The sequence below is a fragment of the Schistocerca gregaria genome, chromosome 2 (assembly GCF_023897955.1).
Source record: "Schistocerca gregaria isolate iqSchGreg1 chromosome 2, iqSchGreg1.2, whole genome shotgun sequence".
Taxonomy (NCBI): domain Eukaryota; kingdom Metazoa; phylum Arthropoda; class Insecta; order Orthoptera; family Acrididae; genus Schistocerca; species Schistocerca gregaria.
Genome location: NC_064921.1, coordinates 1,022,273,448 through 1,022,296,340, shown reverse-complemented (window position 1 = coordinate 1,022,296,340; position 22,893 = coordinate 1,022,273,448). Strand labels below are relative to the sequence as shown.

Sequence of the window (22,893 nt, the reverse complement as noted above, 5' to 3'; positions counted from 1 at the left end):
TTTTCATCCTGGCACATCAGAACAGCTTTTAAAAGTTATATGCCACCTCTAGATCATGGTTTTACTTGTCAGGTGGTAGGCAGCTGAGTGGTGATGCGTAATTCCTTACAGTTTGACTAGTTCCAAAATAATGCTGATTCAAACTGGCAGTCTTGGTGTAAAGTCACATTCAAAGGACATTTGAACTGTGAAATCTGTGTAGAAAAGAATGCTCTTGCCACTATTTCTGCAAATACATCTGCAAGTGGCACCGCTTATGCCCATCACATATATTGGTCCACAGCCATCAGTAAATAACAGTATCCCTCCAAAGGCACCTGTGGTCCCATGAGTGTTAGTGGACGTGTGCAAATTGTTCCGTAGTGGTTTGTAAACATGCTAACCAACCTTACATCCCTGGCACATTTTGGTGGTCTAGTCCATGAACACCATCAATGATATCTTCCATGATACCTCGGGAACAAAAAGTCTAGGTTTGCCTCTTGATACGTTGCACCAAATGCTGAACTTTGCCCATGCCAGACATATTTGCGAAAAGCTAGACTCGGTGATGTGGGCCGGGTATATCCCCAGTGGGAGGGAATTTGTAAAATGGGAATGTTGCCAGGAATATTTCTTTGGCCTGGGAAGATCCCCAAGAATTGGGAATTCATGAAAATTTTTAGAATTTGAATGTTTCAACACTTATTAACAGTTAAAGAACCTTAAAACTAGGTTAACCAAGTAAATTCATACATTTTAATACAAGATTTATTATTCCACGCGTTAATTTACTTGCAAATTCTATGCAAAACATAATTTACCGTAAGTCTGGTGGAAAAAGCAATTTAAAATATTCATTAGGCCTACTATTTTTAGTCAAGTTGAAACCCCACATTTCTCTGAAGGAAACCTAAACTTACAAAATATTTCTCTTGTGGTGCAATTCTCAACTGGCCGTTATCTTTAGTATTTTTTTAATTTTCCAAATGAATGATTACATGTGTTTTACTTTCAAAATTCAAAGACTTCTCATTCCATGTGATGAATTATGATTTATAAATTTCTTTTCTGAAATATCGCAATCACTTTCACTTTCAGAATTGTTAAGTCACATTTCACCATGTTCTATGTCAATAAAATCACTCGTATTCTCAAGTAAATCATAAATCTTGGCCAGGTTATTCGCATAATTTTTCCCCGAAATGTCATTTTCAAGACTAATGTTCACAAAATTTCCAAGAGTTGATTTTAAACTTTATATCATAAGATACCTCCAATGCTGATGGAAGAATTAACAAATTGAATAAACAAACATCCCTGTATATTTCAGTAACTTTAGTTACTAGATGGCATATAAATATTATAAACTCCGTTTTTCTAGAAGTCGATTATATTGATGTTGGCAGTTCTAGGAAACTTGAGATTCATAAATGTTGACGCTTGGCAATTCTATGGCTAATTCTTTGATATTTAAAACACTGAAAACCAAAAAAGTGTTCATTTCTAACAAGGATTTTGAGTCCAGATCCATATAAGATTTCATTATATAATTACTGCTTTTACCTATTAACAGTTTTTTGAGCTATCTTGCTAATTAATCATGAACTCCCAGGAATTTATGAATTTTGGGAATACTGCTGGGAATATTCCATCGGAATATTTCTTAGATTTTAAATACCCGGGAATTTTAGAACACTATAGACATATTTGCCAAAGCTGCAGTTCGGTAGCACTGTCCTGCTGGAACAGCCATAGTAGTTGGTCTGTGGCCTGTGCTGCTGACAATAATTCATAATTGGTGGTCTGGGAAACCATTCCTACTCTGGTCCAAAAATAAGCCACGGCTTAGCAGCCCACTTTGAATGACGTAAATCTGTTGTCAATTGGCTAATAAATTTGAACTGTAAGAATTGTCATGTGGAACTGTTGTCCCTCAACTTACTGCATGAAAACTTTATCGGTTTGTGTTTGGTATAATTTGTGAAAGCCGTGGCTTCTATGTAGGGGTGACAATATTTCACAGCTTCATAATTTTCAGGATCCCTTTGTCATAAATACGCACTTCACTTCATCTGCACTGCAGTAAGTGTGTGTGTGTGTGTGTGTGTGTGTGTGTGTGTGTGTGTGTGTGTGTGTGCGCGTGCGTGTGTGTGTGCGCGTGTGTGTGCGCGTGCGTGTGTGTGTGTGTGTTTTTTGGGTGAGGAGAGTCCAAAAGTTACCAATGCCTATTCGTGTAATGTTGGAATGCTGCCTCTAATGATTGTTGGTTAGTGTCAATCACTACAGACAATGATGTGTGAGGTACTGGGTGTGTTAACAGAACTGCCCTTTGTAAATCTGTCTTCACCTGGCTGAACTCTCTGCATATCTATGGTCAACCATGGGGGCCTTTGGTTGCTCACAATGTTCCCAGCTTGTGCTGCTGTCAACAGTGCTTGGGACTCACCTGCTCTTGGCAGGTGTTGCTGGTAGAAATGTACTGCCTCTAAAATTCAGCTGTCAATAAGTTGGTCACAGTTTTTCTTCAGTTATAGCTATTTAGTCTCTAAGGGGGAGTTTTCCATCTGCTGACATTGCACGCCTCAGAAATTTTACTTGCCACTGTCACAGCATGCATTTCACCTCACCGGTCACTCTGTTTCACTCTGAAACAGTCCTGCGATGCTCTTCACACAGCTCCTTTGACTTTGAGAACACCGAGATGTCACCCAGAACGAAAACAACACTGCAACCCTCTTAGCACCTCGTCTTGTAAAACACTGCTACGTCTGCACTGCATTCACAAGGCGAAATGGCATCCGGATGTACTCAAATAACCCAAACGGTATTACAATAACTGTCTTCAGTATGTCTCTTTCTGCCACTGGTATCTAGTGGTATGCCTTTTTGCAGTTGATGACACTAAATGTCGTTGCTCCTGCCAGCTCATTGACAAAATCCCTGACGTTGGATACTGTGTAATGATCTGGGAGTGTATAGGTATTTAGCAGCCGGTAGTCACCAGAGGCCTCCTCGTACCACCTTTCTTTTTTATTAAGTGTAACAGCGACACCCATGGGCTGTCAAATTGACAAAGCACACCTCCTTTCAGCAACCCCTCAAATCCAGTCACGGCCACTACAAAACAATTCGGGGCTTCTCGAACATAATTGCAATACTGGCTGGCCGGCTGTAGTATGAATGTGGAGCACTGTTGTGCAACACAGAGCATGGATCTCACCTCTTCTTTGTTGTGTTGTGCAACACACACAGCAAAAGTGTCACTGTGCTGCCATTTTTGTCCCGTGTGACCCCTCTGTTCACGCGGTCCACGGTGAAACGTGCTTTATCCTAGAGTACCCGTGACTACTTCACGGTATTTCTTAATCTGGCTCTCAGTAATATTTACTTCAATCTTCACATGTCACAAGAAATCCGCACCTAATATGGCGCCTGTGCCACTGCCACCACAAATTGCATCTGCAAACCCCAAATCTACCTCCAAATTAAGAAGTATTTATTGGTGACTTACAGATGTGTTCACAGGGATGCAGCTGGGGCCTGTCAAACTCCGTAACGGAGTAGGTAAGCTGGTCAAATTACTCTCAATACTGTGTCCCTCGGTGGACTCACATCCTCACTAAAGGAGTTCTCGTTGTTACATCATGGCCTGCTGCATCTACCGCTAGCCACTGCTGCCATTCGGGTACCAAAAAGGTGCTGTACAATTTGTTGTTCTGTCACTGAACTGCCGGTGATACCAACACAGCCACTCTCGTCGGCTAACTTCAGTAATATCACTGTTCCTCCACTTTCGTTCAGACAAGTTCCTCCCCCGTCCAGATTAGGCCTTTACAAATGTCTGCTTGTGTCTGTGTGTGTGCGCGGATGGATGTGTGTGTGTGTGTGTGTGTGTGTGTGTGTGCGCGCGCGTGCGTGCGCGCGCGTGCGCGAGTGTACACCTGTCCTTTTTTTCCCCCTAAGGTAAGTCTTTCCACTCCTGGGATTGGAATGACCCCTTACTCTCTCTCTTAAAACCCACATCCTTTTGTCTTTCCCTCTCCTTCCCTCTTTCCTGAAGAAGCAACCATTGGTTGCGAAAGCTAGAATTTTGTGTGTTTGTTTGTGTGTCTATCGACCTGCCAGCGCTTTTGTTTGGCAAGTCCCATCATCTTTGTTTTGGATATGTTTATTCAGTGGTTTGCACATTATGCTGACTAACACATTTTTTAAACAAGTCAACTGCTGAACTATTGGGGGCCCGAGTTTGCATACCAATTGGAGTTGTTCTGGCATCTAATGTGTTCACTGCCACGTCTAACTTTGTGCGTTCATCCACTACCTCGTTTTGCTCAAATACTATCTCCAGTATCGTGAGCCATAGCTCTGGTTTGTCAGGCAGGATTTGTGGCATGCACTGTTTCATTTGCAGCTTGCCTGTCATTGCACACTTGCTGTCAACTGCCGTATAATGGTTCACTTGCCCGCGAAAGGCAAAGGTCCCGAGTTCGAGTCTCGGTCGGGCACACAGTTTTAATCTGCCAGGAAGTTTCATATCAGCGCACACTCCGCTGCAGAGTGAAAATCTCATTCTGGAAAGATTTATGTACCAAAGAGCAAACTACAATGGGTTGATTAAAACTAATATGGGGCAGCTGGCCTCCATGACTCGCTTTTAGGCTCAAGCAGGATTGAGAAATGGAACAGAAATTTTGTTTTACACGTTATGAAACTGTTTCTTATCTTTCACACTCTCCACTAGATGGTGACGAGGTGAGTTATCCATCTACATAATACACACAGAGAACAGCAAGTGTATTGAGACTTAAAACAATTTTAATATATTGTTTATGTTTCGGTTCCAGTTGTGCAAATCTACATAGTTCTGATGATGGTGATCCTGCGAGATCAAAGCTAGTCATATGTGCAAGAGGGACTGAAAAATAAGCGATATAAATGATATATTAATGCTACTAATTAATGGAAAATCTCATATAAAGACGTGAAACAATTACTAACAAAGAGATAGAGGGGCTGGCCAGTACTTACCTCAGCTCAGTACAGCCGATAGATACACAAAAAACAACCGAAAATTTAAGTGAAAATTTAAGTTCCTAGCTTTTGGAATAAATGTTCCTTCATCAGGGAGGAGAGAGGGGAAAGAAAGGTAAGAAGGGAAAGTGGATTTAGTTACTCACAATCCAGGTTATGAAGCAACAGGGAAAGGAAAACAGGGAGGGTAGCAAGGATGGAGGCGTGGTTGTTGGCATGGTTGTCAGAGGAAAGCCAAAGATATTCTACTGTAGCTAACAATGAAGAAGAGAAAGTGTTTAGATGACAGATGTTAAGTGATAGCTAACAAAAGGGACAAAACAATGAAGGGACAAACAATGAAGAATGTGGACAACCATGCCTCCATCCTTGCTACCCTCCCTGTTTTCCTTTCCCTGTTGCTTCATAACCTGGGTTGTGAGTAACTAAATCCACTTTCCCTTCTTCCCTCTTTTTCCCCTCTCTCCTCCCTGATGAAGAAACATTTATTCCGAAAGCTAGGAACTTAAACTTACAGTTGTTTTTTGTGTTTCTATCGGCTGTACTGAGCTGAGGTAAGTACTGGCCAGCCCATCTATCTCTTTGATATTAATGCTACTTTAATATTCATCTCTGTTCAGTGGAACTTTAAGAAACATATGCAACAGAACACAGGAAATCTGATGGAGGGAGATGCTCATATAACAAGATGCATTTTCCAAATTTTTTTGCACGGAAGCACTCCATGAAATGTGTGCTAACTTGGTGATCAATTGGCTCTGAACAGAAAGTATAAAAAAAATGAGATATGGATGAAGAAAATGTGATCTATGAGAACATACTGTACTCTGCTTCATGACTCACCGCATACAGAAAAATAAGTAATCATCAACTGAATGAGAAATGTGGTCAAAGTAGATATGGATTACTGCCTTCATCGGTATCAGTGAACCTTTTTTTTTTCTTTTCTTAAAAAGACACACACACGCACACACACACACACACACACACACACGCACACGCACACGCACACACAGGAAATATATGTAATGCATGTAAACAATATTCAAAAACATACTACCTCTGATGGGGAATATTTTAAAGACTGAATTTTGTATTTCAGCCTTCCCTGTCATATTCCGTTCTGATACTAGTGTTGACACTGAGTAACTGGATCGATTGGGCTGTTTTATTTTAAGTGGGCAAGTGTGGGCAAGAGCTGACTCGTGGGCGGTGGGGCAAACAGATCATATCTTAGACAAATATGGTATATGCCTCAGCAAAGTGCCCACAACCAGAAGAGTGCAATGGCTTCTGCACAAGACATAACAAGATAAAAATGTGATTGAATAGGGCCACCTGATTGGTAGCCTACTCCATCTGCACCTGCACACAGGAAAGCTGACTTTATGTACGACCAAAACTTGTTAGGATTTTTCATCAGACAGGTTGGCAAAATTTTACTTTTGAATCCATTAAACGTTTCTTAGATTGGCTTCCTTCATTAATTTTGGTTTTGTTCAGTTTCTTTTAGTCAGACTGAATTCCGTTAAATCTGTGTTGCAATAGTCTTTGGTTTTGGAGCAAATTCTAGCATAGTGACCGGACCATAATGTATGTGTCCCTCTCCTTTCTAGCACTGGTCAGCATATGCTGGTCTAAGGTGAGTTGTACAATGGTTTTGAATTTTATCTATTTCCATTCCATCTCTATATTCAGAGCTAAACAGTTCGTGTTGACTAATCAGATATTTCTCCTACCTTTCCTAACATTCCTTTTAACACTTGTAGCAAATGATGCTATAACAGCCTCAAGATCAGTAATGCACTCCTCTATAATAACTGATTTGAAAATTTTGGGTATGTTAGTTATTAGGTTGTCTAAGATATTAACCTCATATCTTTGTTTGCTCAATGTAATTTTCAGATACATTTCAGACGAACATCACTCAAATCCCTGTCTCTGGCACCAGTTTCAATCACATGAGTGTCCCATTCAACAGCTGCCAAATTTAAGTTTCCTCCTACTCCAACAGCATGATAGAAAACTACTGATTCTCTCAATTTTCTTGAAGCACTCTGCCACTGCAGCTCCTGAGCAGGTGATCTGTAAAAGCATCCAATTCCCACATTTGATGCTTACCCTCATCCACATTATTTCACATTTAGATTCCACTGTAATCTCAGCACATACTACAGAGTCATGCATCACTCACAACAAAATGAGCTATGGCAAGCTGGTTGCACCCACTGTGTTCAATAGTCTCTGGCAGAATATCTTTAACATCTCTGTCAAGCATACTGAGTGTACCCCTGGCTTTCTTTCCCAAAGTAGACCACTAAACCCTACATAAGAGCCATCCCTTGCTGGCTCAAATACGCTGTGAACACTGGCGAGAATCATGTACATGCAATAAGACATCTGCGTGGCCTGTTATAACATTCACCTTGGGCTCAGACATATGCAATCCAGTGTCTACATCTCATATTGAAGTGTTGACAAATCAATACCAACTTGTGCACTGGAAGGCACAGTGACATTGAGGTTTCCTGGCTATCTCGGCAGCACTAGAAGTTTTACAGCTTTTGTTATAGAGTGACAAATTGGGCAATGTCAGAGGGAAGACCGCCTCTACCTAAAACAGCTTCTAGCTGTTTCCGGACAATGGCAAGTTCACCCTGCATCAGCATACAGGTAGCGCAGCACAGCAGACTAGCAATTCTGAAATTTCTTCATTTTTCTTGTGCCTTGTAATTCGTGATGGTTAATGTCTTATGGCAGGGTATCAACTGTTTGTCCTCAGGTAATGATCAAATTCTCTTGAGTGTTAGGTATACTATGAGCTTTGTCATTTGTTATTTAGCTATTTTTATTACCATTTAGAATCTTCAATTTTTATGAAATTGCTTGCAGAACATCAAACTACTATGCAAGAGGATGGTATGTTCATCTCCTTTCCTTTAATAACTTTCCTGGAAATGAAGGGCATATAGCGTTAGTAAAGGGAAACCTTACACCCATTATGTGTACCACAATGAGCACGAGGAAGAGAATAAGCTTGTCTTTGAAAGGAAATACTAGTCTAATGTGTTTAGATCTGTAGGCATGATACGGGCAGATATCTCAATGAAAATGTCTTAAGTGACAAAGTACTGTGGACAGAAAAGGCTGGGCCTAGCTACACTATTAACTTCAATTCACATAATCTCAGTAATTTGATAACAGACTAGCTGAGAGCAAAAAGGTGCATGTATGTTATAAACCGCTATAACAGTCATGTGAAAACATGATAAAGATCACAAGGCAGTTTCACGTAAATATTAAAGAGCATTACTGAGAAAGTATAATTACCGTTGGGATTCAGAGTACACTTCGTAAGAACACCCTTGTGGCGTATGTAATCAAAAAGTGCCAAGCCGTGTGCAGTTCCAGCAGCCACAAGGCCCCAGTCTGCCTGCAATACAAGTGCTGTAACTGCCGCAGGAGGATGCAGTTGCAGCACAGAACAAGGTTGGAAACCTGGTGCCAGAGACAAGGCACCAGTACGGGCAGTCAACTGGTCGTGTCCTTTCCAGACAAATCCATCACGATCCAGCACAATATTGGTTGTCGTCACCTGTTTAAACAAAAAGTATCAATTAAAAAATTAACTGTAACGTTACATTATGACAATGAATGTGTTCACATATGTAATTATGATGATGTCCTCAATCTTTAGTATATAATATTACCGATTATTAAAACAGGACACAAAGCAGAAAGATAACGCTAAGCGTGTGGGTGAGAGAGAGAGAGAGAGAGAGAGAGAGAGAGAGAGAGAGAGAGAGAGAGAGAGATAGGGGGGGGGGGGGGGGGGGGGGAGATTCATGTATCATGCCACCTTTAATCAAAATGCCTCAACTATGTATATGGGGGGGAACAGGAAAATCTTATATTTCACAGCCGCATGTAAGTAATGACCTTCCTCATTTTAAAACAGCCACAATACACAATGAATATTCTGATAAGGAAAAGCCAAAAAAGAAAAAAATAACAAAAACACAACAACACATCTAGAAAAATAGGACTGTTTCACTTCAATATGACAATATTATGAAAAGGAAAGTTGCCACTCACCATATAGCAGAAATGCTGAGACGCAAGTACGCACAACAAAAAGACTATCACAAATAAAGCTTTTGGTCAGTAAGGCCTTCTTCAACAATATATGATGCCCGCTCTCCCACCCACCCTCACACAAAAATGCAACTCACACATACGACTACAGTCTCAGGCCATTGAAGCCTATGGTGTGTGTGTGTGTGTGTGTGTGTGTGTGTGTGTACATGCGTGCGCCCCCTCCTCCTATTTTTGATGAAGGCCTTACTGGCCGAAAGCTTTATTTGTGACAGTCTTTTTGTTGTGCCTATCTGCGACTCAGCATCTCAAATATATGGTGAGTGGCAACTTGCATTTCATAATACTGTTACATTTCATCCTGGATTTTCCACTGTTTGCTTCAATATGACAGTTTTGTACATGTTGTTCATGCATTAGCTGTAGACTGAAGTGAGCTTTTTCATTTTATGATCTTCTAGAGCAAGTAGCACCGCTCTCTTAAGTTTCCACTCTCTCTCTCTCTCTCTCTCTCTCTCTCTCTCTCTCTGTACAATTCATGCATTTATGAGGTCATGTTAGTTTAGACAGCTGAACAGCAAATGTTGCGAGCCAGGAAAATGGGTGAGTGGATGACTGCAATGACTCTTTCAGTACAAAGTGTAACAGCACACTTGGTATGTAACAGGTTTTATATGTTATTGCATATGTGAATCAACAGTTCAAGTAAAAGATGAACTGGCCACATGTGTACTTTAAGATCACGAAACTAATGAACTAGATTGCAACCATATACTTTTTATTTCAATAATACATTTTGGACAACGAATTATCTTAAAATCTGACTGCAAACGCTATTTCTTGTGTGGAAATAATAATTAAAAAATCAATGTGTTTGATTTCTAGACAATTAAAACTGAATTTACACCAAACAAAACTGCATCCCTACTGCATCATGCACAAAATTCTGAATAAAGCACTAATCGATTGTACAAATAAACCAAATATTTTTTTAGAACAGTAACTTGAGTTTTGTACAGCCTTCAACATTACACTGTGAATGTAAATGCAGAAAATGCCACATTCCACCAATGTTTGGAGTAGCTGAAAAATGTAAGTCACTGTGCAACTCTAACTGGTTGGATTAGTCAATTAGTACGATAACAGAATGTTTTGCAGTGTTCTGTTGACCATAAAAATAATGGACAAAGTGATCTAAATGTTCTGAATCATGGATTAACGTTCCACGCAATATTATAAAGGCTGGGACAATGGTATAGCGTAGTGATACATCGATTAATGGGACACACTTTGAGACAACCGATGGCAAAGTTAAAATTCCAATATGTATATGTGCCTTTTATAGTGAACTACTATATCATGGAGGAATAAGTTAGCAGTAACTAAAACAAACAGCTTCATTATGTGATCTGATTTCAGTATGGAGCATATATAAAAACAACAACATTGAAAATAGTGATCACAAGTGCCTGTTACATACAGTGACACTGGTAAACATTAGGTGGTTCAGTAAAGATTACATTTGTTCTGCACTGTTGCCCACCAATGCTTCGACTAACAAGGAGATGATACACTTTTTTACTGCATCTTCATACTTTCACTTTCAAGAGGAAAGCTACAGCAGCATAAGGCTCAAATGGCTCTGAGTACTATGCGACTTAACTTCTGAGGTCATCAGTTGCCTAGAACTAATTAAACCTAACTAACCTAAGGACACACATCCATGCCCGAGGCAGGATTCGAACCTGCGACCGTAGCGGTCATGCGGTTCCAGACTGAAGCGCCTAGAACCGCAAGGCCACACCGGCCAGCAGCAGCATAAGGATCACAACTAATGGAAGATGTATATGAGCCAACAGTGTGGAACAGTGACTCACATTTCTCACAGCCCCAGAATGTCTTGGCCCAATGTCCAGATTATGATGATATCACTAATGAACCTGAACTACAAAATGGGGCGATTCTGAAGGTTTCCTCTAAGTGACCCGTGAACAGATTGGCATAGGAGATTGTCATGCAGGTTCCCGTGACTGTGTTGTGGATTTGTTTGTTACTGTTTGTTCATCATCCTTCATAGTAGTAGTTATGTGTGAGGATGTAATTGGTCAGACGTGTAAGGAATTAGGCAATACCTGGCATCCATTGTAAAGCCACTCAAGGAAAGAAAATGTTTTGTGCTTAAATTCTGTTTATGTAAGTGGCTTTTGGTACACAATCTTTTTTGTCTGATATGTATGTGAATAAACCTAAAAGATTTCCTACTCTTGAGCAAGCCACACACACAGAATATGAGAATCATACATTTGCCATACTTCGTTCACACATATGCAATAATTGTCCCTGTGCATTTCTGATTATTGCAAATTTAAGTCATGCCAAAAAAAGCAAATGTTTGAATTCAAATGGCATATCTGTGTAATCATTAGGATGCGTGGCAAAAGTACATCATCTGCTACACATTATCCGTTTAAAAGTGTTGCCTTCTGAATAGTATTCATCATCTTTTTCACTAAAAGCCTGGTACTTTTGCAATGTCGTCGTGGATTTTTGTTTTGGAGCAAAATTCTCAGTATATCAATTTCCAATGTTCATGCTTCACTGGGGAAAAGTTACTCATCATGCTCCGCCACTCCTCAGATGCTGATGTGGAATTGAGGCACACCCCCTGGGTTTTACTTAAGTGTTATTGATGTGTTTACATGTTCAGTCCCCCCTGCCCTCTCACTCCTGCAGATGGGTTTGTGTGTGCTGCCACAGTTCGTGCTCTACATGTGTTGAGAAGCAGAGCTTAATTTCCATACTGTTGTTCCACTGCTTTTCTGAGCTCTGTCTGCATAGTTTGAGCGAGTGTCTATGTTTGCTGCTGTTGTCCCTCATGGAAGGTTTTTGATTTTTCTTTTTTTTAGTATGAACTTTTGAGTTTTTTCTCTTCTAGAGAAATGTCACATCACATTGGTTGCATATATAGAGAGATCATAGAGATACTCACTGATGATGGTATCAGGGCTGAGTCTTCAACGGAATCTCGAAGTAGTAGTTCCCAGTCCTGAACACCAACTGGTATAACACACTAGTTTAATGATTTTATGAGGTCAAGTAGCCAGATGTTCAGAAACTAAAGAATTAAAAGTTCTGCTGAAACACTTCGGGAAAAGAGTACGACACTTTTGACTGGAACAAAACTATTTCAAGCCATTAAACGACTCAACTTCAGTGCACGAATATGTACTGTTTACGAAGTCAAGCAGTAGTAATTATTACTATCATCATTATCATCGTCATCATCATCTTCATCATTGTCATTATCATTACTTGTACGAGTATGAATGAATTAGTACCACATACGCGCACCATCAAGACTTCAACAGCAGTCATTTTATAATGACCTCATATTTCATGCTTATCACAAAAATAATGGTATGTACATGCAGTTACCATTATGCTTGTGGAATGCACTTAGTACAGCAGATTTGTAAATTTGCATACCTGAGTCATTGAGGATGTACTGAGGATCCTAGTCAGAGATATCAGCATCACTAAGAACGTCTTTGTTTCTTTGTAACTAGTCAAATGTGGCTATAGTCTCAGGAAACACACACAGGGCTCTCTTAGCACCAGCCATTTTACCTTTTGCTTGCCATTACATTCCAGCTGCAGGCAGTCACCAACGTTTACCATGAGTCATTGCCCTGATGTGTCTAGTGAAATTAGATCTTTTTCCCAGTGTAAAATATTCTGTTTCTCGTAGATACCGCTAATAGCCTTACAACTCAAAATATATGGCAGTTTCACTTACCATTGTGTTCCCCAAAGCTGCTCATACATACATCACTTTTCAATGTTATGAAATTAGTCCAACATGATGGAAACAATTATATTCGAGTACTCTGTTCGGCCATAAAACTTGCCTAAGGATGTAAGGAATGACTGAATACTTTTTACAACACTCAGTGTGTATTTTCAAACAATTATATTTGCTCATATTGTAGAAGAAGTATTGTGGCAAGAAACACACGAAGTATTGTGGCAAGAAACACACGAAGTATTGTGGCAAGAAACACACGAAGTATTGTGGCAAGAAACACACGAAGTATTGTGGCAAGAAACACACGAAGTATTGTGGCAAGAAACACACGAAGTATTGTGGCAAGAAACACACGAAGTATTGTGGCAAGAAACACACGAAGTATTGTGGCAAGAAACACACTTGCTGTTTCAGATGATGCTACATCTATCTTGTACATGATCTAATTACACGCCATAAATTGTGTCAGTAAAACAAAAATTGTACATATTCAATTGCTTGCAATACACTAAAATTATTAGCATGTAACTTACACAATTATATCAACATATCATGATTTTTGATCATTAAATTTGTCTAGGGATACACAAAGGATATAAAATACAGAGTGATAATTAAAGTTCCTGAGAGGGGGGGGGGGTAAAAAAAATGGAAATTTTCCTACTAGATGGTTCAGCAAGCAGTAGAATACGCCAAATGAAAGATGTGGGTAAGTGCCTTGGCTTAAGTCTGAGGCGCTTAACACGACTGCCTCAATGCAGGACTGTGTGCTGTTCGTAAAGCTTTTTTACAAGTTTGGTGAATGAGTGCTTGGGCCTCTGCAGAAGTTCTGCACACTCAAAGGTATGGAAAAAGGCATCAGTCCAATGTCTGACAAGGGTTTGAAGAAAATTATTCCACAATTCATAAAGACAGGTCCTTTTGTTCTTTTGAAGTGTCCTGGGGCAGAGGGGAAAAACAATTGATCCGACATCAGAGGAGTATGTGGCCACAACCTGGCAGGAGAGGTCAAGCAGTAGAGTGCAAACATGTCAAGCAAGTGGAATTGTTTGAATTTTGCACATCCCTGTGAGCATGGTGCATAAAATTCTACGAAATATCCTGCATTCCTATCTATACAAAATTACCTGTGTTGAGGACTTCCTTCATTTTGACCTAGAATTTCTTGCTTGCATGAAAGTGGTCATTGAAGGGCCATGGAACATTCTGTGGACAGACAGAGCCCATTTCCACCTCCAAGGACATGTCAGTACACAGGATAGCAGGATATGGGCAACAGAACAACCACTTGCAAATCAACAAGTACCACTTCATTCTGCAAATGTAACTGTGTGGTGTTGATTGATAGTTTCATTTATCATGGGGCGACTTTTTTTTTTTTTTTAACCGTCGCTGGTAAATGCTTGACTTTTGGGCACCAAGATTGTTCAAACCTTTCAACTAAGGATAGACTACTTTACCGAGACATATTATTCTGAGATTTTCTCTTGTTCATGCGCCAACATCCCGATTATGCTTTTAGTTCCTTCCGCTACCACTAGTTAGCACCAGCACCTGTTATAGTCATTGTTGATCCTTCGGCTGCTACTAGTTGGCGTTTTGTGTGTTTTTCTTCGGTGTATTGCTACTGAGTGTTGCTCTTGAAGCCTTTAGGAGACTTGGGAGTTGAGGGATGTTTTCCAACTAGATTATACTCACGCCAGTAGCATTTCTATTGTCATTTCAACAATTCTGTGACCTTTATTAGTGTTTTGGTGCAGTCGTCTCAGTATTACAGCTGTTTGGAGTCGTGTAAAATGAATAGTAATCATTCCAGTGAAGAAGAGCAGTGGGAAGACATCTCTGTTTTGGAATCTGGTGATGACTCTTTTCAACTTTTGTCAAATGAAGAATAATGTGAGGAAGAGACAGATATAGATTGGTCTCAGGTGAGGGAGTAGCATGTTGTCAATCCAAATACTGATTGTGTTCCTCCAAGACTTTCATTTTCTGCTAATCCTGGTTGTACGATTCCTTTTGCTGATGATGAACTTAAAATATTTGAACGCTTTTTTGATATGAATTTGCTGGAAATGATACAGGTGGAACTGCTAAATATATCAGCCAATGTGTTTCAACCATTGCCTATAAAATTTTGTTCCCATCACGTGAAGAGCTTCAAATTTTCTGTGCTATAATTATTTTACAAAGTGTTTTACAGAAACCTGAATTGCAGATCTACTCGTCACACCAGGTGAGCATATCAACTCCATTTTTCAAGGGCGTAATGTCCTACAAGAGGTTTCGCCAAATAAAAAAAGTATCTTCATTTTTCTGACAATGAAGTATATGATGCCGCAAATCACCCAAATCCTAAGTTGAACAAAATTTGGCCAATTTATGAGAACCTTGAAAATAAACTTAAAAGTTCTTATGTTCCTGAACGGGACATTATGGTGGATGAAAGTTTAATTCTGTACAAGGGCAGATTGGGTTGGGTACAGAATATCCCAATGAAAAGGGCGAGATTTGGAATAAAATTCTACAGGCTGTGTGAATCGGCTAGGGGATACGTGTGATCCCCGATTATTTACATGGGGAAAGGGACAAAGCTGGTTGCAGTCTTCACGGACTTTCCAATGTCGTCACAAGTTGTCTCGAAACTTGTAAAAACACTCGGGAAGCAAGCTTACTGTCTAATGACATAATTTTTACACATCTCCACAATTAGCAGACTTCCGAATTTTATAGTTCACTGATAGTCATGGAACAGTAAAAATGACCCAGAAAGAAATGCCACAATTTCTCCGAAATCTAAAATTACGAAAGGAGGAATTGCAGCTGAAAGACAAGGAAAAGTACTATGTTTGCATTGGTAGGACAAGAAGGACCTGGCCCTTCTTTCAACTAGCCACATTATGGATATGGTGGAGACTCAGAAAAGGTCGAAGAAAATAATAAAGCCAAAACCTGTGCTCGACTACAACTGTACAATGGGAGGACTGGATCGCGTCAATCAAAGAATGGCACTGTACCCAATACCCAGAAAGTAACGGAAGAAGTACTACAAGAAAATCTTTTCATTTTCTGGAAATTTCTGTGTGGAATTTGTTAATTTTGTATGAAAAATCTGGAGGGAAAAAGGATTCACTGCAATTTATGTTGACCCTATAAGAAAAACTAATTGAGAAGTACAAAGGAAGCGTCCCACACTCTTTGGTTGACAGAAAGGCGTTTCCCAGAAGTTATCGAGCCAAAAGAGAAGAAGAGCAATCCAACATGAGAGTGAGAGTGCACAGTTTGTTCCAAGAAGCAGGATGCATGTGGGAAGCGCATCCAGAGAGAAACATGGCACTATTCCCCCAGTGCAAGGTCGCATTGTGCGCCACGCCATGCTTCAGAATTTACAATACACAAAAGGATTTTTAATGTTATTGTAGTGTGCGATTGTCATCTTGTATAGCTTATCTAACTTCTTATTTTGTATACTTTTTCCATCTGCGTAATAAATAACAAATTTTAACCAACACTTGTGGAGATTTTTGATGGGTCACATTTATCTCAGGATAATACTGTTTAGCTACTCCCAACTGCAATATCTCCTCTGATTTTGAAGATAAACTAGAAAATTAATTGCTGATGCAATGCATTTTTAAGAGAGCATAAAATTAAGCAGAAAAAGGTAAGATTTTGAAAGTTTTGTGTCAAAAATAGGTACGTTAAGAGGTTAAACAGTGTAACTTCTGGTTGTGGGGTTATCTGAAATATGCTGTCTTCAGTGCTCCCATTACAAACTTTGCTCAATAGGCAGCAATCGTTGCGCAATGCATTCTGAATGTGACCTCTGCAACATTCCAGTCTGTTGTGGAAGAAACTGTTTCTCAATTTCAACTTGCAGCAGAAAATGTTTGACAGCGTACTGAACATGTCTCGTGCCAGGACCATGACAATTAGAAACTGATTTCATTGCTGTTTTTCCCCTCAGAACAATTAAAACCAGATATCTCTCTCTCTCTCTCTCTCTCTCTCTCTCTCTCTCTCTCTGATATGGTATGACCTTGCCATGGTGGATGGGTTTACTAGGTAACAGTGCCACAACTGTTGAATGCCAAACTTGTGCGGTCACGCAGACTGCACAATAGGGTTTGGTTTAATACGCAATTCACATCACAGCCATCATATTGTGATTCATCTGTCACTTGTAGCTGAACATATTTACATTATGACACTTCTAATGGGAAAAATTTTCATTATTTATTTATTTATTTCTTTCCATCACATTTCCACCTGTTCGATAATATCCTATTCAAATTTGACGACATCCTCATTAGTGCTGGTTTTTAATTTTTTAAACAACTTTCTGAAACTGGAACTTTAAATTATAATTGCCCTGTTGTACAAATAATTTACAAGTTTGAAGATTCAGAGAGCTTCATGTCTCCAGTACTGGAAACAGATGGACCTGATTCTTCATATGCGTCAACATTTACTCCACAGTAGGTAAATGCACAGCACAAACACAGTATCAGTTAATAAAAAAAATTACGCAGATTCATCTCTAAGATGTGATAAAATTATTCTGACAAGATTCTGTGTTAGAAAAAAAAAATGATATACTGCCTCAAAAATGACCTTGGAACAATTAGTTTTATTCATGTACTTTAAGCTATTCAGATACATATTAAGTGAATTATTTATTGTGGCAGCATACAGCAAGACCACAAGACGAGCTGGAGGTAGTGGATGTGAAGATTGTAAAGCATTGGCCTCACTAGCTATGTCTAAAACATTCAACACAGGGCCAGGAGGCTGTCATACATAATTCAGAAGGAAGGAAATGATCAGGACAGTGGGTTCCAGCCTGGGTAGACAGTTTGGATGATAATGATACAGCACTTGGCACAGTCTGTGTCACACACATCTGTAGCAGTAAAGGGTTCAAACATGTGGCGGCATGACTGGCAAATCAAGTGAATTCAAGAATTCAGCAGGTAATTCCCAACTGTCTTGATCCATTACATGACCAATAGACTGATATGTTATGACTTAGCCTGGCATTTCATTTTGAATGCTGAAACTGATGGCATCAGCATTACTGTTTTTGGCTGCTAATGCAACAAATGCAATGAGTCACTGATGATTTTTGTAATTATGTGCAGTATTTGGAAAAGCTTTGACAATCATTTCATCTGTTGTTGCTATGATTTTACAGAAGTGTTTTGCCAATATGATACATCGTGTGGATTCATCGACACCCATTTTCTTCATTCCCAATGTCTAACCACTGTTTTGCAAAATATTCAGCGGATGCATCGTGTTGTATTTGTACATGCATATTTGTCTTCAAAGTCAATTTCTGTACGTGTTGCCACAAAACTGATCATTTGAGACATCAAAGATCAGCAGCAGCTGCTGATGGACACCCTGCAGCTGGTAGAGTTCATCGAAAATAATCAGGTAACAAAATGAGTGCACCACCAAAGAGCTGCTCATTTTCTCTCAAATCCTTAAGTGTACGATGAAGTGCTTCCAATAATTTTTTGTGCACCATAGTACATTTGTCCAATATAATGAGCTCACAATTGGAGCACTTTACCCATTTCAGAATTTTTATTGTTATTGCATGTTTGTGTCTCAGTGATCTGCATAAGCAACAGCAATTTCAGTACTGAATGAGGCGTTTGGCTACCAGCCAAAAGAGTTGCTACAATTCTGCACGACGTGATTGTCAGTGCAATAACTGTTCATGATTTTACTGTTGCCAAAATGACTGAAATGGGAAAAGTTTTGCCTGTGCCTCCAGATGCATCTAGGAAATATATTCCACTGCTTTGGCTAGAAATTGCATGTGTAATTATGTCATGTGCTGTGTGTTGTCCTGGAAGCAATTTTGGAAGATTAGTTTGAAGGAATCTACCCAATTTGTTGACATCAAAGTGTATTTTTCACTGCAAATCACAATTAAAAATGTTCCTTGCAGATCATATAGGCACAGCCATTCTCAACAATACTAGTGCTCTTTTATTGACTGCCGAACATATGTCCTCAGTCGAAACCAATGCCTCATTATACATGTATGGTGTGAACTGAATGTCCAAATTTTGATCTAAAGCATGCGAACAATGTAAGATATTTTTGATTGGATGGGATGTACATTGTCATTACCATTACAAATAACATACATACTTGCTGTCTTGAGAAGTATTTGATACTTCAGTCAGTGCAGTGTCCCAATGTGCATCTCCTGAAGATTTAATTCTTGGCGAGCTCCATGATAAGTGACACTTGCTTGACAGTTTACAGTTCTAAATTTGTTGAGGTAGACTGGTCCACATAAGATGGTTAAGAGTAATTGGAAGCAAAACCAATACACATTGTTTAGGTGAATAGTGCACAGACAGCCTGACATGTTGGTCAAATTTAAATGGGATGGCCTGCAAATGCCTTACATTGTTTGCAGTGTTGAAGCTTTTTACTGATGCATACAGTATTATGAAATTCCAGAAAACAGCAGCATCTTAGCAATCATCATCCTCGCACAATGCAGTGAAGATTTATATCATACGAGTTGAATTCTTCACCAATTACAAAATGATTACCACTTTAACAATTATTGGTTCACTGTATTGCTTTCATGTTGGCCGAGAGCTGTTCCCTCTGCTGTAACTACAACTTTGCTGTCACCAGCTGGAACTTTTTTGTTGAAGGGCAGTTCTGAACCATGTAATTAATTCAGAATGTCAATAGAATAAAGTCTGTAATGCAGCAACAATTTCTCATTTAGTGTCTGAAGTGTGTTGACAATGCTGATCGCTTCATTTCATAAGCATTTCTCATGACATATATCTGAAGCAACTTAGGATATGGTTCAGCAGTGGTAGTGGTGATCCAGCACAACTATAAAATTTGCTTCTGCCCTTCGGATCATGTAATCTCATGCTCTGAATGATGTAATCTGGAAACGAATTATCTTTGTGGATGTTTGCCAACAAATGTTTCCATTGGCTCGTATCACCTCATACCAAAGTTAATAAAGGTTTGGGCGGCGAATTTAATACTGGCAATTTCAATTTTCCACTCACGCAGTACATTCTTAGACAATATGAGGGCACAGGCAATGTACACAAAATTTATTCATTTTTCCAATAATCACACTTTAATGAAGACTATAATCATAATTAGCATCATAATGGAATGCATCAGAATGTAAATCAGTACACGGTGTTTATCTGTATAGAGAAGTGCACATAACTTAGGGTGTGTCCCATTGAGAATTTCAGCCGTCATTGACCAACATCTCCAACCAATTGCCCTTAATCCAGCCTCCCATGTCAAAGGTACAACCACTTCCTTCACTGACTCTCCACCATCCCCACCCCTTTATCTTCTGGATCCATACTTGTCATGGCTCATGCCACTACCCTATACACAGCCAATCCCTCATTCCCATTGTCTTGCCACTATTGAACACTATCTTCCCCTGTGTCCTTCAGACTCCAAACTCTAAACACACTATCTAATTTGTCATACACCTTACTAACTTTATCCCAACTAATAATTACTTCTCCTTTGAATGGAAAGTATACAAACAAATCTGCAGCATAGCCACGGGCACCTGCATGGCATCCTCCTATGCCACCCTGGCTACATGCCCTGTAGAGGAGACCTTCATATCCTCCCAAAACGTTAAACACCTAGTCCAGTTCAGGTTAATTGGTGATATTTTCATGATTTGGACTCAGTACCAAGACACCATTTCCTCATTCCTTCACAAGCTCAATGTCTATCTCCCATATGCTTCTTATCCCTCTCAACCCAATGTGACACCTTCCTGGATGTTAATCTCCTCCTCTCTGACAGCTCACAGTTCCAACAATACCTCTGTCTACATTAAACCCACCAACCACAAACAGTACCTGCATTTTTACGGCTGTCAGCCCTTCCACATCAAAAATTTCTTCCATACAGACTGACCACCCAGAGACAGCGTACCTGCAAAGACAAGAACTCCCTTGCCCAGTATGCTGAAGGTCTCAACACGGTCTTCACAGACAGGCAGTACCCCCCCCCCCCCCCCCCCAAATCCTCCCACCATCCCCATGAGCTAGGAATGCCCCATTTGTCACCAAAAACCACCTCGATTGGTACAACTGAACCACATCCTTTGTCAGGGCTTTGATTGTCTATCATCATCCCTTGAAATGAGGGACATCCTACCCAAGATCCTTCCTCAAAGTGGTGGTCTGTCACCCACAACATCCTAGTCCATACCTATGAAACTCCCAATCCTTTCCCCCTTACCACAGAGATCATACTCCTGTGGAAGACCCAGATGCAAGACCTGCTCACTCCACCCACCCAGTAATTCATATTCCAGTCCTAGGTAAAAATGCTCTACTGCTGTAATTGCAAAGCTTTTTAGGTTGATACTACCATCAACCAGTTGTCCACCAGAATAAACAGCCACTGTCAATCTGAGGCCAAGAACAAAATATAGACCATTCTACAACACAATATGCAGCTGAACATTACATGCTAGATTTGAATGGCTGCTATATGACGTATGTCATCTGGATCCTCCCCTCCACCAGCAGGTTTTCTGAACTGTGCAGATGCAAGTTATCCTTACGACGCATTTTCCATTCTCAAAATTATCTCAGCCCTTATGTACAGTAACCTACCATTTCCACTCCCTCCACCCAATAGTTTCTGCCCCTTCTTTCCTACCACCACCTCTCTATTCACAAACCCTCACCCTCATTGTGTGCCACCCTCTGCCAATGCACCCATTTGTTCCCCCCTCCCCCCCCCCCCCCCCTACTGCCCTATGCTCTGCTGCTGCTCTCCTTTCCCACTCGCTTCTGCCCCCCGTCCCCTACCTCCTTCCCATCTCCCTGCCCCATAGCCTCCTAATGCTGAGCCTGGAGGCAGTCACATCATGCCTCCATCTAGTTCCTGCAGGGTCTGCCAAACAGTGCTCTTCCCTCCTCCCATCTGTATGCCATTATCTCTTCACCACCTCCTACACATTGCTGCTTTTGTTCAATGTGTCAGTTGCACTCCAGTCCGAGCTGCCAGAGATGGCAATCGTGTGTGAGGAGTGCTTGCTTCTGTGAATGAATGTGTGCAGTTTTGCTTTCTGTAGGGGGCTTTGGCAGAAAGCTGAATGTGTAACAGTCTCTTCATCCCCTCCCCTCATTTCCCCCTCACCCCCCTACCTAATAAAGATATGCTCCATGGAAAGAAAAAACTTGGGGGCTTATCAAGATAATTCATGGGATTTCAGCGTAACAGCCCAGAGAACTGTGGTAAGTGTAATAATCCTGCCACGAAAATTTTATTTTACAAAGTATTCGATGTTTAAATATATATTACCCTGCAATTTTTTTCAGGCTTCCTTCTGAGCAATATTTATAAACCCTTGTTGTTTAAAGTAGTATGTAATGTGCCCAGGGACATTCATTTTCAGTATACAACCATATTTCTCATGAGTTTTATTCATAAATGGTAGCAAATGTATGGTTTTATGGGATGGATGGTTTTTGACTGATCCAAAATGCAAAGAATTTATCAATGGCAACTGACAGTTCACGCACTCCTCAAGATAAACTACCACTTACAGTTGCTTCTATGATAAATGATTTTCTGTCCATTTTCTAACAAAATTTCAACAGGGTAGGACAATTTCTTAGTGACATGCATGCTTCTATTGACCATATAATGTTTGCATCCAATAAATGAAAAAAAAATCATTATTCTTTTAGATAGACAGTAGTTGACAAAATAAGATTGGTCGCTCACAGTGTCACAAGGAATTTATTTTCAAAAACAACAGGATACTTACACTGACTTCTGTTTCCAATGTATCAGATCCTATTTTTGCTACAATTACAGCTCCTGCCGTTCCTGCCACAGCAAGGGTGCCAGAAAATGGACACAGTGCTACCTTCTTCACAGCCAAGCGAGGATCATCTGAGTAGGGATCAAATGTTCCAACCTGA

The 22,893-nt window shown here is 40.1% G+C and overlaps 1 protein-coding gene across 8 annotated transcripts in view; it reads right to left on the bottom strand.

The window, feature by feature from the left end:
• LOC126335527 (lethal(2) giant larvae protein homolog 1) overlaps positions 1-22,893 on the bottom strand; it is a 303,079-nt gene that overhangs the window by 128,081 nt on the left and 152,105 nt on the right. For all 8 annotated transcript variants that reach the window (XM_049998889.1, XM_049998887.1, XM_049998890.1 and 5 more), the window contains exons 11-12: positions 22,737-22,889; positions 8,344-8,608 (exon numbers count right to left, since the gene is read on the bottom strand). In XM_049998889.1, coding sequence (XP_049854846.1) covers positions 8,344-8,608; positions 22,737-22,889 — 418 coding nt within the window. The remainder of the gene's footprint in view (positions 1-8,343; positions 8,609-22,736; positions 22,890-22,893) is intronic.